General features: G+C 44.6%; 1 protein-coding gene across 1 annotated transcript; it reads right to left on the reverse strand.

Moving 5' to 3' along the window:
* Positions 1–1375: 1375 nt before the first annotated feature.
* SMIM22 (small integral membrane protein 22) lies at positions 1376–19473 on the reverse strand. The gene is made up of 4 exons (XM_069984302.1): positions 19374–19473; positions 15984–16152; positions 12949–13031; positions 1376–2178 (listed from the first exon to the last, which is right to left on the reverse strand). Exons 2-4 carry the CDS (start codon positions 16105–16107, stop codon positions 2128–2130), a joined length of 258 nt encoding a protein of 85 aa, XP_069840403.1. The 5' UTR covers positions 16108–16152; positions 19374–19473; the 3' UTR covers positions 1376–2127.
* Between the last annotated feature and the right edge of the window lie 529 nt (positions 19474–20002).

Here is a 20002-nt window from a genome sequence, read left to right on the forward strand (position 1 = left end):
GATAGGGGGCGCTGCCTCTAGTTATTGGGTGCTGCCTGCAGATAGGGAGCTCTGCCTCTAGTTATTGGGTGCTGCCTGCAGATAGGGAGCTCTGCCTCTAGTTATTGGGTGCTGCCTGCAGATAGGGAGCTCTGCCTCTTGTTAGGGGGTGCTGTCTGCAGATAGGCGGCACTGCATCTAGTTAGGGGGCTCTGCCTCTAGTTAGGGGTTGCCGCCTGCAGATAGATGGCGTTGTCTGCAGCTAGGGGGCGCTGTCTGCAGATAGGGGCACTGCCTGCAGATAGATTGCTCTTCTTGTAGATAGGGGGCACTGCATCTACTTAGAGGGCTCTCCCTGCAATCTCCAGGTGAACATGGAGACCTAGTGCTATATATCTCGGGTTCAGCGTACACTCTGGCCTCATGAAGCAGGGGAGCCGTGTGTGTATAATATATATATATATATATATATATATATATATACACACACACACACGTTAATCTGTGAGCATCATCTGAGACCACGAGTCCGATGCGCACAATTATCTGTGAAATCCAATAATCCTGTAACACAGTAATATAATAGGACGGCTACAGTCGGCAATTACATCTCCATCCTGGACGGGATTTGTCATCCTTTTAAATATCTATGAAAAGCAGAAGAAAAGTTCTTAAAGGGGAACTCCGACATAAGGGAAAAAACAGTGCAGAGGCGTGGAGCTGCTTACCTGGCTGCCCCAGCTCTGAAACCACCAACAATCTACTATGTCTGATCATCATTGTGCTTCCTGCTTGAGTACTACAATTCCCAGAATGCACTGCTTTCCCCCCAACTCTCCATCACAGCCGCCTTATTCTGCCAACTTTCCTAACTCCTGCCCAGAGCTGCTGCAGAACATTGCCCTAAAGCAGGTCTGCAAGAGCGGCTGTGTCCCCTTCCTGCTCCTCTGCCTGTGGCATTGTTCAGCACATAGCAGCATGCTATTAACATTTGTTTCTTTTCCCTACAGTCACGAACAGGTTAATACAAAACGTCTGTATTGAGTTTAGATTGATTTCACAGAATTCGCCTCCGTCCCCCCGCCATCATGGTCACATGACGGCCGCTGGACTCATTGAATTATCGAGTCATGTAAATAACATTTCCTGCTCCTCGTCCTCACTATTAACCCTTTATAGTCTCCCAATGAAGCCGATCTGTTATCACTGATCATGGTGGAGAGGAGCTGCAGTGTAAAGCATAGGGAAGGGACAAAGCGCCATCCTGACCCTCTAGTGAGATATAGTGGAGTTATGGATTCACTGGGGATCAACCCCCCCATATATACTTCAGGACTCTGCTCTATTTGCTCCCTTGTCCTTTCATACAAAGTGAAAAAAGTTTTCCAACACCAAATGATTTATAAAAACTTTATTTGTGTAAACATAGAGTCCTCATCAGGGCACAAAACAGTCATTGTCTGCGGAGTAAGGGTTCGGGCGCTCAACGCTGTCCAATATAAACCTCCCCAGGGACATTGTAAACTGTTTGCTTGACTCTTTGTTCTACTTTTGAGTGTACTTTTGCTCTAGTCACATCCAAAGCTGCATACACAATCCTTCAGGCCACACAAAAAAAATTAGCTCCCCCACACTGTCAGCCATGTAGCTAGAACCACTCTGTCCTCTGTGGTCTGAATGCAGGTCTGGATGTGACAGGAGAAACAGAAGTATTCACACCACAAACTGAGGGCAGGACGATCATTGGTGAGTGAGAGGTGCAGGGACTCTGTGAGTAAGTCATGCAGTCTATGTAGTAATCCCTTCCATGTTACCTGTATGGGCCCCAATGAGGACAAAGATTTATGAGTTTATTAGCGAAACATTGGAATTCTGGAGTGTACGCCCTCTAGTGGTGACTTATTATAATGTATAGCTGCACCAAGTGATATATCATCTGATGATTTATGTATAGAACGGAAGCAATAACTCATACAACCTTATAGAATGAGCGCTAAACCTCATAATCATCTCTATAGAAATGTTTTGGGTATTTTTTTGCTCAATAATCATTTAGTTCTAATAATCACAGTACATGAGACTAGAAGACCTCAGTGGTTCAATTTCATTGGCTCCATTAGCTGTCCATCAAACCAGGGTTAGGTAGAATTAGGGCTCCATAGCCAGGTTATCAACCCCAACCTTTTGCTTGTATTTTCTCTGTAAAGAAATAAGGAAAAAAACATAAGTACTAATACTAACTAATAGTAATACTGCACCTCATTTACAAGAATATAACTACTATAATACTGCTCCCATATACAGGAATATAACTACTATAATACTGCTCCTATATACAGGAATATAACTACTATAATACTGCTCCTATATACAGGAATATAACTACTATAATACTGCCTCCTATATACAAGAATATAACTACTATAATACTGCTCCCATATACAAGAATGTAACTACTATAATACTGCTCCTATATACAAGACTATAACTACTATAATACTGCTCCTATATACAGGAATATAACTACTATAATACTGCTTCTATATACAAGAATATAACTACTATAATACTGCTCCTATATACAAGAATATAACTACTATAATACTGTTCCTATATACAGTGTAGGGGAGTTGCTCAGGTATAGCTAGGTAGCGGTCGCAGACAGAGGAAAACAGGCAATTCACAGTTCAAATCTTAGTGTTTATTCACACCACAAAAACAAATGGAACAAAAATCCAGCATTACCTTCATGCTGCCATCACACATAAGTGCAGTTCCAGCTTGGCCTTTAAAGCAGTAACAGAAGTTCTAAGTGTTGGTTCAGACCTTACAGCAGCAGCTGCCTTGTACACAGTCCATGTGTCTGAACACAGTCCAACCAGTCCTCCTAGACAGATCACCTAGGTGTACTCCAGACTTGAGCACACACCACCTCTCTCTGCCCTCACTCCCAGCTCAGCTTTCTATGTTGGGAAATGCCTAAAAACCTGGAATGGCTTAATAACTCTAGTCCAGTCCTTGAACCTAGCTCTCTGCATTCCTCAGAGCAAGACAAGCTGAGAGGAAAATACCTCCCATCCATCAACAACCCCCGGACTATGTCACATACCCCCCCCCCCTTTGTTCAACCTTGAGGGGGTGAACACTTGCCAAACAATGCACTTGGGACAGGGCATCTGCATTCCCTTGTAGTCGGCCTGCTCTGTGTTCTACCGTGAAGTTGAAGTTCTGTAGTGACAAGAACCATCTGGTGACCCGAGCGTTCCTCTCCTTCGCCTGGCTCATCCACTTGAGAGGTGAATGGTCAGTCACCAGACGAAAATTCCTCCCCAACAGGTAATAACGGAGAGACTCCAGTGCCCACTTGATGGCTAGGCATTCCCTCTCCACTATACTGTACCTGGTTTCGGCTGGGGTAAGCTTGCGACTCAGGAATCCAACGGGATGTTCTTCCCCGTTAACCTCCTGAGACAGTACAGCCCCGAGGCCCACTTCAGAGGCATCGGTCTGTACTACAAACTCCCTTTTGAAGTCAGGTGTCACCAGGACTGGTGACCCACACAAAGCAGACTTCAAAGCTGAAGAAGCCTTTTCAGCTTGGTCATTCCAGCGTACCATCACTGACTTATGTCCCTTCAAGAGCCCTGTCAATGGAGCTGCCAAAGTAGCGAAATGGGGAATAAACCTCATATAATATCCCACCAAACCCAGGAACGATTTTACTTGCCGGATAGTGACAGGCCTTGGCCAACCCTGTATCGCCTCTACCTTATTCATCTGGGGTTTGATGACTCCGCTTCCAATGACATAGCCTAAGTATCGGGCCTCCTCTAACCCTATGGCACATTTCTTTGGGTTAGCAGTTAGTCCCGCCCTACGGAGTGAGTCTAGTACGGCCTGTACCTTCGCTAGATGACTCTCCCAGTCAGTACTGAAAATGACAATATCGTCAAGGTACGCCGAGGCATACTGACGATGTGGACGAAGAACAATATCCATTAAACGCTGGAATGTGGCCGGAGCACCATGAAGACCAAAAGGTAATACCTTATACTGATATAGCCCCTCAGGTGTGACAAAGGCCGTTTTCTCCTTGGCAGCCTCCGTCAAGGGCACTTGCCAGTACCCTTTGGTGAGGTCCAAGGTGGAAAAGTACCTGGCCTGTCCTAAACGCTCAATTAACTCATCCACCCGGGGTATAGGATAGGTGTCAAATTTAGAGACCTCGTTTAGCTTATGAAAATCATTGCAAAAACGTAAAGTTCCATCCGGTTTGGGTATTAATACTATCGGGCTGGCCCACTCACTCTTAGATTCTTCAATCACGTCCAGCTGTAGCATCAACTGTACCTCCTCTGCGATGGCTTGGCGCCGAGCCTCGGGTACCCGGTACGGCTTTAGCCGGATTTTCACCCCAGGCTCGGTGACAATGTCATGTTGGATTACGGAGGTACGCCCAGGGAGGTCCGAGAACACGTCCGTGTTCCGACTAATGAACTCCTTGGCTTCCTGAGCCTGTTTCGGTGAAAGGCTGTCAGCAACACGTACTCTGGCAGCTGCTTCCCCTGAAACAGTCGGAGGAGCTAGCTTCCCTTCCCCAAAACATACCGACTGTGGGCAGCCAACACAAGTCTCTCTATCCTTCCATGGCTTCAGTAAATTGACATGGTAGATCTGCTGCGGTTTCCGCCGACCAGGCTGATGTACCTTGTAATTTACGTTGCTTACTTTCTCCAGAATTTCGTAGGGGCCCTGCCACCTCGCAAGGAACTTGCTGTCTACAGTCGGTACGAGAACCAAAACCCGATCTCCTGGGTTAAAGTTCCGGACCTGAGCTGCTCTATTGTAGACCTGACTCTGGGCTTGCTGAGCTGCCTCCATATGTTCCCTGACAAGGGGCATCACTGTCTCCATCCGCTCCTGCATTTTAGTAACATACTCAATGACACTCTTGTGTGGAGTAGGCTGTTGCTCCCATGCCTCTTTGGCCACGTCGAGCAAGCCTCGGGGGTGTCTGCCATAAAGAAGTTCGAAGGGCGAGAACCCAGTAGAGGCCTGGGGCACTTCTCGCACTGCAAACATTAAATAGGGCAGAAGCAGGTCCCAGTCCCTCCCATCCTTAGACACTGCTCTTTTCAGCATATTTTTCAAAGTTTGATTAAACCTCTCCACAAGACCATCCGTTTGGGGGTGGTAAACAGATGTCCTTAACTGTTTAATGCCAAGCAACTTGCAGACTTCCTTCATGACCTTAGACATGAAGGAAGTCCCCTGGTCTGTCAGTATCTCTCTAGGTAACCCTACCCTTGAAAACATCTCCATTAATTCCTTAGCTATGAGTTTGGCAGAGGTATGGCGCAGCGGCACCGCCTCCGGGTACCGGGTTGCATAGTCAATAACTACTAAGATGTGTTGGTGACCCCTAGCAGACTTTGGAACTGGACCAACGAGGTCCATGGCAATCCTCTCGAATGGTACCTCTATAATCGGGAGGGGTACTAGAGGACTGCGGAAGTGCTGCTGGGGGCTAGTTATCTGACAGGTCGGACAAGACTTACAAAATTCCTCCACCTCTTTGAATACCCCAGGCCAATAAAACCTCTGCAGTATACGGTCCTGGGTTTTCTGTGCCCCAAGGTGTCCACCTAACACATGTTGGTGAGCAAGATTTAGTACCAGGTGACGATATGCCTGGGGCACTAATAATTGTTCAACATTCTCCCCACGTAGTTGAGTGACACGATATAACATATTGTGGTGAACCACAAAACGAGGAAATATAGCCTCAGCTCCTTGTTGTTGTGGTTCACCATCGACCATTAAGACACTCCCCCGTGCTCGGGACAGAGTCGGGTCCCGGAGTTGCGCCGTGCCAAAATTGTCACCAGAGATGTCCAGATCTGACAATTCGGGGCCCGGTGGCAAGTCCTCTACATCCCCAACCATTACATTCACTGGAATTGTCTCCATCTCATCCACCGAAGTGGCGGTCACCCCTACGGCTGGCCCTTCTATCTCTGTGACCCATGGTTCTGGCTTAACATCTGGATTAGGACCCTCAGCTACTGCTCTGCCTGACTCTTGGGGACAGACATTCAAAAATGATGGCCACAATGCAGAGAATAAGGGAAAGTCTCTTCCTATTATCAGGTCATATGGCAGATTCGACGCTACTGCCACCTCATGGACTTTCTCCCCTGCAGGAGTTTTTATTACCACCTGGGCAGTAGGATAGTCTCTCAAGTCTCCATGAATACACAACACTCCAACTTTGCGCTTAGTGAACTGAGATGGAAGCGCCAGTGTATCCCGTACTAGGGTCACCAGGCTCCCCGAGTCCAGTAGAGCATTGACCCTGCACCTGCCGATAGACACTGGGCACATGGGAGGTGCCCTATCCTTGTCCGGGAGGTTAGCGGTACATACACTAACAGCAGGTCGGGCATAGAAGGATGTCCGGCAAGTATAGCCACAGTCCATAGGCTCAGAGGTTAAGGGGCACCTTGCCGCAACATGTCCCGGACCATTACAGCGCCAACAGCGGATAATGGGGACCTCATGTAACCTTGGGGAACGTTGGTTTGGTGGGGAGCTACTCCCAGCAGGAGGTTGAAGCTTTTTCTCAGCCACTGCAAGTGGGGGTATGGGACGGGGTGGCCTCCGGCCAGGGGTACAGTCTCGCACCAAGTCTTGGGTAGCTACATAATGTTCCACCAGACCAACCAGCTGGTCTAAATTGCCTGGGTCTCCTTGGCCTACCCAGCGCCGGATAGTGACCGGCAGACTGCGCACAAATCGGTCAACCACCACCCTCTCCACTATATGGGCTGGAGTTAAAGTCTCAGGCTGGAGCCATTTCTTTACCAGGTGCAGCAGGTCATAGGCTTGAGACCTGGCGGCTCTGGATTCCACAAACCCCCACTGATATACACGTTGGGCCCGAACATATATATTGACCCCCAAGCGTGCCAGGATCTCACCTTTCAGCTTTTGGTAGTCCTGGGCGTCCTCCCGAGTGAGGTCAAAGTATGCCTTTAGTGCATCTCCTGTGAGAAATGGGGCAACCACTACAGCCCACTGGTCAGGCTGGAGACCCTCTCGCTCAGCCGTTCTCTCGAACACTCCCAGAAAGGCCTCCACATCATCCTCTGCCGTTACCTTTCTCAACGCCGTCCGGACTCTCTCTCTAGCGGCAGGCTGTAGCTGGGAAACCACTGGCGGAGACTCACGAATGGCCACCATTTGTTGTAACAGCAATTTGTTATGGTGCGTTTACACAGACAGATATATCTGACAGATCTTTGAAGCCAAAACCTGGAACAGACTATAAACAGGGATCAGGTCATAAAGGAAAGACTGGGATATATCCTCTTTTCAAATCCATTCCTGGCTTTGGCTTCCAAAATCTGTCAGATAAATCTTTCTGTGTAAACACACCATTAGTCTCTTGCTGCTGGGCATTAGTCTCTTGCTGCTGTATATTAGCCTGTTGCAGCTGGGCATTAGTCTGCACCAGCTGTTTAATCAACTCCTCCATCTTGTCTGGAGATGCCGGCTGAAGCTTTGCAGGCTTAATCCAGGACATGCAATGGTGCCAGGAAAAAAATATGAAAAAAAAACTCTGTTTTTTCTCCTGCCTCACTGCGTATGCCCGCTCCAAGCCACCAAATGTAGGGGAGTTGCTCAGGTATAGCTAGGTAGCGGTCGCAGACAGAGGAAAACAAGCAATTCACAGTTCAAATCTTAGTGTTTATTCACACCACAAAAACAAATGGAACAAAAATCCAGCATTACCTTCATGCTGCCATCACACATAAGTGCAGTTCCAGCTTGGCCTTTAAAGCAGTAACAGAAGTTCTAAGTGTTGGTTCAGACCTTACAGCAGCAGCTGCCTTGTACACAGTCCATGTGTCTGAACACAGTCCAACCAGTCCTCCTAGACAGATCACATAGGTGTACTCCAGACTTGAGCACACACCACCTCTCTCTGCCCTCACTCCCAGCTCAGTTTTCTATGTTGGGAAATGCCTAAAAACCTGGAATGGCTTAATAACTCCAGTCCAGTCCTTGAACCTCGCTCTCTGCATTACTCAGAGCAAGAAAAGCTGAGAGGAAAATACCTCCCATCCAGCAACAACCCCCGGACTATGTCACAACAGGAATATAACTACTATAATACTGCTCCTATATACAGGAATATAACTACTAATAATACTGCTCCTATATACAGGGATAGAACTACTATAATACTGTCCCTATATACAAGAATATAACTACTATAATACTGCTCCTATATACAGGAATATAACTACTATAATACTGCTCCTATATACAGGAATATAACTACTATAATACTGCCCCTATATACAAGAATATAACTACTATAATACTGTCCCTATATACAAGAATATAACTACTATAATACTGCTCCTATATACAAGAATATAACTACTATAATACTGCTCCTATATACAGGAATATAACTACTATAATACTGCTCCTATATACAAGAATATAACTACTATAATACTTCTACTATATACAGGAATATAACTACTATAATAATACTCATATTCTATATACAAGAATATAACTACTATAATACTGCTCCTATATACAAGAATACCACTACTAGAATACTGCTCCTATATACAAGAATATAACTACTATAATACTGCTCCTATATACAGGAATATAACTACTATAATACTGCCACTATATACAAGAATATAACTACTATAATACTGCTCCCTATATACAAGAATATAACTACTATAATACTGCTCTTATATACAAGAATATAACTACTATAATACTGCTCCTATATACAAGAATATAACTACTATAATACTGCTCCTATATACAAGAATATAACTACTATAATACTACTCCTATATACAGGAATATAACTACTATAATACTGCTCCTATATACAGGAATATAACTACTATAATACTGCTCCTATATACAAGACTATAACTACTATAATACTGTCCCCTATATACAAGGATATAACTACTATAATACTGCCTCCTATATACAAGAATATAACTACTATAATACTGCTCCTATATACTACAATATAACTACTATAATACTGCTCCTATATACAGGAATATAACTACTAGAATACTGCTCCCTATATACAGGAATATAACTACTATAATACTGCCCCTATATACAAGAATATAACTACTATCATACTGCTCCTATATACAAGAATATAACTACTATCATACTGTATCTCTATGTTTTTCTTTTTCTATACAGACATCTTCTTGTTTCATTGTTATCATCAGGGAGATATTATGCGGTGTTATCTCTCTTAGATGATAAAGCATTATGGCGGTACAGATTATGCAGTCATTTTCCGGTCATGTTTCCACCTTTAGTGATAAGTGAATGGCTGATATCGCTGTGTGTCATGGAGATGTAGCACTACCGCGTATGTATGATGTATAGGTAGCCATATAGTAGCCATACAGCCTATACCTCCCCACTCCTCCATACATGCTTGGCTTTACAGGGAAAAGGTAATAAAGCTACATTCATGTAATGTGTATGGCCGCCCTATGCTGCATCCTGTGCTGCTACTATACAGTTTCTTTATTGGGGGCTCGTCCGGGATCCATGTAGCGCTCAGTATTCAGGATGATGAGATTTTCAGGTGTTTATTATTGTCCATCTTTGGAGTCAGGATTATATTATATCTTATGTTACTGAATTAGTTACTGGGAGGGTGGCGTAGCGGTAGTTCTAGGGAATATTTTATTTATGGGATACGATTCATGTATGGCGGTGTCACCAGAGACATCAATATTAGATGAGTCCTCAAAATTTCCTGTTACTTTGGAGTTATGAAATCTGACAACAAGAGAACGGGAAAGATGGAGGAAAGCGGGGTCTGGAGTCAGAAGAGGTAGGCCGGTGACAGTCTGAGAACGGCCAGAAACATCAATAGACCAGGAAAGGGCACGGTGTTATCACAACACTCTTTGGCGGTATTGTTACTGTACTGTAGGTACAGTGGGGCTGTAGGGGGCATTATTGAGGTACTGTCTACAGCAGTGTTTGGTCCCTGTGGTTATACCATTGTACATCGAGCGCTGTGTGGTGGAATGGTTTGACCACTGTATGGTGGTATTACTTGGGTGCTCTATTATACTGTTGTATGACACTATGGTGGTATTACTTGGGTGCTCTACTATACGGTTATATGGCACTGTATGGTGGTATTACTTGGGTGCTCTATTATACCATTGTATGACACTATGGTGGTATTACTTGGGTGCTCTATTATACTGTTGTATGACACTATAGTGGTATTACTTGGGTGCTCTATTATCCTGTTGTATGACACTATGGTGGTATTACTTGGGTGCTCTATTATACTGTTGTATGACACTATGGTGGTATTACTTGGGTGCTCTACTATACTGTTGTATGACACTATGGTGGTATTACTTGGGTGCTCTACTATACGGTTATATGGCACTGTATGGTGGTATTACTTGGGTGCTCTATTATACCATTGTATGACACTATGGCGGTATTACTTGGGTGCTCTATTATACTGTTGTATGACACTATAGTGGTATTACTTGGGTGCTCTATTATCCTGTTGTATGACACTATGGTGGTATTACTTGGGTGCCCTATTATACTGTTGTATGACACTATGGTGGTATTACTTGGGTGCTGTATTATACTGTTGCATGACACTATGGTGGTATTACTTGGGTGCTGTATTATAGTGTTGTATGACACTATGGCGGTATTACTTGGGTGCTCTATTATACCATTGTATGACACTATGGTGGTATTACTTGGGTGCTCTACTATATGGTTATATGGCACTGTATGGTGGTATTACTTGGGTGCTCTATTATACCGTTGTATGACACTGGTGGTATTAGTTGGGTGCTCTACTATACGGTTATATGGCACTGTATGGTGGTATTACTTGGGTGCTCTATTATACCATTGTATGACACTATGGTGGTATTACTTGGGTGCTGTATTATAGTGTTGTATGACACTATGGTGGTATTACTTGGGTGCTCTATTATACTGTTGTATGACACTATGGGGGTATTAGTTGGGTGCTCTACTATACTGTTATATGACACTATGGTGGTATTAGTTGGGTGCTCTATTATACCATTGTATGGCACTATGCTGGTATTACTTGGGTGCTCTATTATACTGTTGTATGACACTATGGTGGTATTACTTGGGTGCTGTGTTATAGTGTTGTATGACACTATGGCGGTATTACTTGGGTGCTCTATTATACCGTTGTATGACACTATGGTGGTATTAGTTGGGTGCTCTACTATACGGTTATATGGCACTGTATGGTGGTATTACTTGGGTGCTCTATTATACCATTGTATGACACTATGGTGGTATTACTTGGGTGCTGTATTATAGTGTTGTATGACACTATGGTGGTATTACTTGGGTGCTCTATTATACTGTTGTATGACACTATGGTGGTATTACTTGGGTGCTCTACTATACTGTTATATGACACTATGGTGGTATTACTTGGGTGCTCTATTATATGACACTATGGTGCTATTACTTTGGTGCTGTATTATAGTGTTGTATGACACTATGGTGGTATTACTTGGGTGCTCTATTATACTGTTGTATGACACTATGGTGGTATTAGTTGGGTGCTCTACTATACTGTTATATGGCACTGTATGGTGGTATTACTTGGGTGCTCTATTATACCATTGTATGACACTATGGTGGTATTACTTGGGTGCTGTATTATAGTGTTATATGACACTGTATAGCCATAATACATGGGTGCTTTATTATACTGTTGTATGGCATGTATGGTGGTATTACATGGGTGCTCTGTTATACTGTTGTATGGTGGTATTACATGGGTACTCTATTATAGTGTTACCTAGGACTTCACTGCATTGAGCGCTTTCACTAGCAGCCGGCAGTGTTGTCGTTTGGCTAGTCTCCCTGAGTTCATCAATCTGTTTCTATTATACTGGTATTACATGGGTGCTCTATTATACTGTTGTATGGCATTGTATGGTGGTAATACATGGGTTCTCTATTATACTGTTGTATGGTGGTATTACATGGGTGCTCTATTATACTTTTGTATCGCATTGAATGGTGGTATTACAGGGGTGCTCTATTATACTGTTGTATGGCATTGTATGGTGGTATTACATGGGTACTCTATTATAGTGTTACCTAGGACTTCACTGCATTGAGCGCTTTCACTAGCAGCCGGCAGTGTTGTCGTTTGGCTGGTCTCCCTGAGTTCATCAATCTGTTTCTATTATACTGATATTACATGGGTGCTCTATTATACTGTTGTATGGCATTGTATGGTGGTATTACATGGGTGCTCTATTATACTTTTGTATGGCATTGTATGGTGGTAATACATGGGTTCTCTATTATACTGTTGTATGGTGGTATTACATGGGTGCTCTATTATACTTTTGTATCGCATTGAATGGTGGTATTACAGGGGTGCTCTATTATACTGTTGTATTGCACTATATGGTGATAATATAAAGGTGCCCTATTATACTGTTGTATAGCACTATATGGTAGTATTATCTGTGCTCTGTTCTGTGGTCATGTTGGCTCTGTACGGTATTATATCCGTATTATATAGCAGTATTGTCAGGACATTGTATGGAAACTTATTTTGTGCACCATATGGTGGTATTATTTATGCCTCTATTGTTGCGGTGTTTATATACTGTATAATGATGAGGTTTGTGAGAAATCATACGACATTTCTCCTAAAGTCCTAGCGAATCCGGACCTGACAACACGGGAAGACCCATGACCTGAGGGCTGGTATAACAGTATATATGGCCCCCGCTGATGTGGTAATACCCAGAGGGCAGATCCTCACACATCAGCCCCGCTAGTCAGCAGAGATGACAGCTCCGGAGGCAGGCAGAGACTTAACGTTACCTTGTCAACACTGGATTCACAGTCACAACAACAACAGCAAAAACATCTGATGAGAACCAAGACGATGAGGAGGAGGATGAGCCCTGGGGACAGAAAGAACAGATGGCGCCGCTTAGAGACTTGGAAACTCGGGAGGAGGGGGCACTATATGGCGATATTATTCATCACATTGTGTACTGCCCCTGAATCTGTCAGCTGTCAGACATGTCAGGACACAAGGGGGAGATTTATCAAACATGGCGTAAAGTGACACTGGCTCAGTCGCCCCTAGCAACCAATCAGATTCCTCCTTTCATTCCTTACAGGCTCTTTGGAAAATGAAAGGTGGAATCTGATTGGTTGCTAGGGGCAACTGAGCCAGTTTCACTTTACGCCATGTTTGATAAATCTCCCCCAAGGTACCTTTTATATAGTCATCTGTGCTTCTAAAGCAGGGATGGGAAAACATCAGCCCTCCAGGTGTTGCAAAACTACAATTCCCATCATGCCTGGACAGCCTTTGGCTGTCCAGGCATGATGGGAATTGCAGTTTTGCAACAGCTGGAGGGCCGAAGTTTCCCCATCCCTGCTCTACAACATAGACAAATGCTTTTATTCTCCCGTGCAAAGTGTCAGAGAGGCGTTCCCACCGTCCTGAGGTGCTGAGGGCTGTGATGTCTCCTTACTCACCCTCCCTGTAAAGGTCCCCATAAGCTTCCAGGGATGAGAGGGGGAGCGAGGAGGCGTTACAGCCCTGTGTGGTGGCATATGGTGACTTAGTTAGGAACATTACATGAATTAGGGGAGTCCCCATTTCTTGCACTGTAATAGGAGCGCACGCACCATCAGTCACCTACTCAGCCACCTACTAGGACCCTAAGCGTATATGCACATGGAGTAATTCTTGCCGATAACTTGCTGAGGAATCTGCGACTCATCCCCATGCGCTCCCGCTTTCCTTTCCACCCGTTCCATAAACTCCATCCTGTAGTCGGGTGGATTTTGCTGTCATTTCTTTGAGCGGACGATGGAATCCGCCCGACCATAGAATGGAACCTATGTGGTGGGCGTAACTTCAAGTGGGAGCGCAGGGGAGCCAGCGGCGGATTCCGTGCACAGTTTTCCACGAGAATTGCTCTGTGCATATACCTATAACTCGGGAGCTAACTGAGGCACCCAAGGGGTTGTCCAGAATATAAAATAAATACAGCTGTTTTCTCCAAGTAACATCGCCACGCTTGTCCTGAGTTTTTGTGCGGTATTGCAGCTCAATTTCATTGAAGGTAAAGGAGCTAAGTTATAATAGTACAGTCATGGCAAAAGTTTTGAGAATTACACAAATCTTATATTCTCACATGATCTGCTGCCCTCTGGTTTTTATGTGTGTTTGTCAGATGTTTTTATCACATACAGAAATATAATTGCAATCATATTATGAGTAACAAAAGATTATATTGACAGTTAGAATGAGTTACTGCAGCAAGTCAATATTTGCAGTGTTGACCCTTCTTCTTCAGGACCTCTGCAATTCTCAATCAACTTCTGGACCAAATCCTGACTGATAGCAGTCCATTCTTGCACAATCAATGCTTGCATTTTGTCAGAATTTGTTGGTTTTTGTTTGTCCACCCGTCTCTTGATGATTGACCACAAGTTCTCAATGGGATTAAGATCTGGGGAGTTTCCAGGCCATGGACCCAAAATCTCTATGTTTTGTTCCCTGAGACATTTAGTTATCACCTTTGCTTTACGGCAAGGTGCTCCATCATGCTGGAAAAGGCATTGTTGGTGGCCAAACTGCTCTTGGACGGTTGGGAGAAGCTGCTCTTGGAGGACATTCTGGTACCATTCTTTATTCATTGCTGTGTTTTTTGGCAAGACTGTGAGAAAGCCGATTCCCTTGGCTGAGAAGCAACCCCACACATGAATGGTTTCAGGATGCCGGTTACAGTTGGCATGAGACAAGACTGGTGGTAGCGCTCACCTCGTCTGCTCCGAATAAGCTGTTTTCCAGATGTCCCAAACAATTGGACAGGGGATTCATCAGAGAAAATGACTTTCCCCCAGTCCTCAGCAGTCCACTCCCTGTACTTTTTGCAGAATATCAGTCTGTCCCTGATGTTTTTTCTGGAGAGAAGTGGCTTCTTTGCTGCCCTCCTTGAGACCAGGCCTTGCTCCAAGAGTCTCTGCCTCACAGTGCACAGTGCAGATGCCCTCACACCTGCCTGCTGCCATTCCTGAGCAAGCTCTGCACTGCTGGTAGCCCGATCCCGCGGCTGAAACACTTTTAAGAGACGGTCCTGGCGCTTGCTGGTCTTTCTTGGGCGCCCTGGAGCCTTTTTGGCAACAATGGAACCTCTCTCCTTGAAGTTCTTGATGATGCAATAGGTTGCTGACTGAGGTGCAATCTTTCTAGCTGCGATACTCTTCCCTGTTAGGCCATTTTTGTGCAGTGCAATGATGACTGCACATGTTTCTTTAGAGATAACCATGGTTAACAGAAGAGAAACAATGATGCCAAGCACCAGCCTCCTTTTAAAGTGTCCAGTGGTGTCATTCTTACTTACTCATGACAGATTGATCTCCAGCCCTGTCCTCATCAACACCCACACCTGTGTTAATGGAGCAATCACTGAAACAATGTTAGCTGGTCCTTTTAAGGCAGGGCTGCAATTATGTTGAAATGTGTTTTGTGGGATAAAGTTCATTTTCTAGGCAAATATTGCTGTTAAGCTGATCACTCTTTATAACATTCTGTAGTATATGCAAATTGCCATTTTAAAAACTGAAGCAGTAGACTTTGTAAAAATTAATATTTGTATCATTCTCAAAACTTTTGGCCATGATTGTACGCACAACCTAAGGACAGGTGGTGTTTTTTTTTTTTTTTTTTTTAAATCCTGGAAAACCTGGTTAGCGATGTCTGTGCAGTCCTTCCCCTGTACACTTTAACACAGACACTCACCCAGGTACTCGCTGAGACCGCTGAGACACTCATGCATACTCAAATTGGGGGTTTGGGGGTGAAAATGTGAAATAAAGAAACAAATTCGCACCTATAAATGCGAAGAAAATCACGAAGGCGGCAATATCCCAGTCTGACTGGAAGGCCTGCTTACTGGCAATCCGCCCCACCACATCGTTCCACTGGTTCTCCAGCTGCTGGCCCACGTTGGACATTGTGGGGGATGGGGGGTATGCAGCTTTTTAGTATCCGTCACCTTCCTAGAGAACAAAAGAGACAAAAATTAGGAAAATCCTAAATAAGTATAAATCCTGGGGCCGTTCTCTGATTCTGGGAGGGCTGGCTGACAACCAAGATGGCCGCTGCCTCAGCTCTTGGGGAGGTTGTCACTGGGCTGTTTCGCTTTCATGTTTACATCATTGCTCTTTATCTTAATAACCTTTAATGCTGATTTTTTTTAAATCTATTTTTTACATATAGATTGGGAATGCACAGAGCTGTGTTGGGCTGCAGAGCATTGTGGGAGATGTAGCGATCCCTGGCTGCACTCCCCTGAACTTTGTTATGATCGCTTAGGCAGTGATAGTCTTGGCCGCACCTTACACCACAAAATAAATATTCCACGTCCTTGTTCCTTATAACGTCTGCCAAGAACAGGATTTGCATGTATAGTATATAATATCATCTTTATCCAGGGTAAGTATGTAAGAATACCGCCATATAATACTCAGTAAAAAAAAACAGCCATATAGTGAACGAAAAGTGGAGCCCTCTATATAAGAGACAATGAAACGGCCAGATAGGGACCATATAGTAATAGCAAATAATACATCCCATATAATACCAGTCCTAGTGCCCATGTAATAATACATCCCATATAATACCAGTCATAGTGCACATATAATAATACATCCCATATAATACCAGTCCTAGTGCCCATGTAATAATACATCCAATATAATACCAGTCATAGTGCACATATAATAATACATCCCATATAATACCAGTCATAGTGCACATATAATAATACATCCCATATAATACCAGTCATAGTGCCCATATAATAATACATCCCATATAATACCAGTCATAGTGCACGTATAAGGTCCACATAGTAATACCAAATAATACATCCCATATATTACCAGTCATAGTGCCATTATAATAATACATCCCATATACCAGTCATAGTGCACATATAATAATACATCCCATATAATACCAGTCATAGTGCACATATAATAATACATCCCATATAATACCAGTCATAGTGCACATATATAATACATCCCATATAATAATACATCACATATACCAGTCCTAGTGCACATATAGGGTCCATATAGTAATAACAAATAATACATGCCATATACCAGTCATAGTGCCCATATAATAATACATCCCATATACCAGTCATAGTGCACATATAATAATACATTCCATATAATACCAGTCATAGTGCACATATAATAATACATCCCATATAATAATACATCACATATACCAGTCCTAGTGCACATATAGGGTCCATATAGTAATAACAAATAATACATGCCATATAATACCAGTCGTAGTGCACATATAATAATACATCCCGTATACCAGTCCTAGTGCCCCCCTGGGTCTGTGCCCCCTTTAAGCCTGGCATATACTGTTGTTCTCCCTCCTCACCCCTGATCTGTATATATCAATCATTAGATCCAGAGTCTTCCTTGCCTGTAAATAATTCATCGTCAGGGTGACAGTATACAGCTCCTCAGTGTATACGGGCAGTGCACCCCTATGGCGGTATGTGCCCTATAATAGATGTCAGGGAGGAGGGGCATCCAGGCACTACTCCCCCTATAGGCAGAGCTCCGAAGGGTCATCACCTCCATTCATTTCATGGGTTTCACCTTCTCAGTCTCTCCGCTTGCTGTCAGTGAATGAGACATTGTTACAGCAGAGACCATACAGGAGCTGCACTGATACATTGTTACAGCAGAGACCATACACCAGCTGCACTGATACATTGTTACAGCACAGCAGAGACCATACACCAGCTGCACTGATAAATTGTTACAGCACAGCAGAGACCATACACCAGCTGCACTGATACATTGGTACAGCACAGCAGAGACCATACACCAGCAGCACTGATACATTGTTACAGCAGAGACAATACAGGAGCTATACTGATACATTGTTAAAGCACAGCAGAGACCATACACCAGCTGCACTGATACATTGTTACAGCACAGCAGAGACCATACACCAGCTGCACTGATACATTGTTACAGCACAGCAGAGACCATACACCAGCTGCACTGATACATTGTTACAGCAGAGAATATACAGCAGCTGCACTGATACATTGTTACAGCAGAGACCATACAGGAGCTGCACTGATACATTGTTACAGCACAGCAGAGACCATACACCGGCTGCACTGATACATTGTTACAGCACAGCAGAGACCATACACCGGCTGCACTGATACATTGTTACAGCAGAGACAATACAGGAGCTACACTGATACATTGTTAAAGCACAGCAGAGACCATACACCAGCTGCACTGATACATTGTTACAGCACAGCAGACACCATACACCAGCTGCACTGATACATTGTTACAGCACAGCAGAGACCATACACCAGCTGCACTGATACATTGTTACAGCAGAGAATATACAGCAGCTGCACTGATACATTGTTACAGCAGAGACCATACAGGAGCTGCACTGATACATTGTTACAGCACAGCAGAGACCATACACCGGCTGCACTGATACATTGTTACAGCACAGCAGAGACCATACACCGGCTGCACTGATACATTGTTACAGCAGAGACAATACAGGAGCTACACTGATACATTGTTAAAGCACAGCAGAGACCATACACCAGCTGCACTGATACATTGTTACAGCACAGCAGACACCATACACCAGCTGCACTGATACATTGTTACAGCACAGCAGAGACCATACACCAGCTGCACCGATACATTGTTACAGCACAGCAGACACCATACACCAGCTGCACTGATACATTGTTACAGCACAGCAGAGACCATACAGCAGCTGCACTGATACATTGTTACAGCACAGCAGAGACCATACACCAGCTGCACTGATACATTGTTACAGCAGAGAACATACAGATGCTGAGGATCCAGTTACATGGACGAGACAGATAGTTCCGCATGTTGTGCTGTATATTGGGGTGAGATGACGGATACTATAATGAAACCCAGGGGCCCCCAATATAAGTCACTAATGGGAATGGGGCCCGAGGAGACACCAGGGAAGTATAGACAGAGGATATAGGGAAGGGTCAGGATTAGTGGACATCCCCTTTAAGGCTTGGATGGTGCTCATACATCCTGCTCTATGGGCTGTGACACTGTGTCTAGTCTGTAGCACGGTATATACTGTATACCAGGCTCTGACTATATACACCCCCACCCAGGGGTCCTGCTGATACCAGGGGGATAAATACCTGCGGAGGAGGGGGAGGAGAGGCGGCTGCTGTGTATATGCTTGCTTCCTACTTCCTGCACTGCGGGAGGTGTGAACAGTGACCGACCGCCCAGGTGAGCAAACCTGCACGACAACCTGCCGAGGAGGAGGAGGAAGAAACAGAGAAGATTGGAGGCAGAAACCCCCCCACCGCTCCATCTAGTCCGCCCTTTTAGTATCTCCCTTCTTATTATCTTAGGATAGATATATGTATATACCTGGCAGGTTACATTCTGGGATTGTAGATTTACCAACCACATCTGCTGGAAGTTTGTTCCAAGTATCTACTACTCTTTCAGGGGGAGGGGGGGCTGACTGATGGGGACAGGACAGGGAGAGGGGGACTGACTAATGGAGACAGAATGGGGGGGAGCTGACTAATGGGGACAGGACAGGGGGGAGGGGGGCTGACTGATGGGGGGGGAGGGGGGCTGACTGATGGGGACAGGAAGGAGGGAGGGGGGCTGACTGATGGGGACAGGAGGGGGGGAAAGGGGGGGCTGACTGATGGGGACGGGGGGAGGGGGGACTGATGGGGACAGGGGGGGGGAGGAAGGCTGACTGATGGGGACAGGAAGGAGGGAGGGGGCTGACTGATGGGGACAGGAC

This window comes from Dendropsophus ebraccatus, chromosome 9, assembly GCF_027789765.1.
Source record: "Dendropsophus ebraccatus isolate aDenEbr1 chromosome 9, aDenEbr1.pat, whole genome shotgun sequence".
NCBI lineage: Eukaryota > Metazoa > Chordata > Amphibia > Anura > Hylidae > Dendropsophus > Dendropsophus ebraccatus.

Bases quoted from the DNA above. Each gene is read 5' to 3' on its own strand.
- SMIM22 (XM_069984302.1), bottom strand. From the start codon at position 16,107: ATGTCCAACGTGGGCCAGCAGCTGGAGAACCAGTGGAACGATGTGGTG. The intron at 13,032-15,983 runs GTGCGAATTTGT...TTCTGTCCCCAG, and splicing joins GATTTTCTTCGCATTTATAG to GGCTCATCCTCCTCCTCATC. The intron at 2,179-12,948 runs GTAACGTTAAGT...ATTTCTTTACAG, and splicing joins GTGAATCCAGTGTTGACAAG to AGAAAATACAAGCAAAAGGT.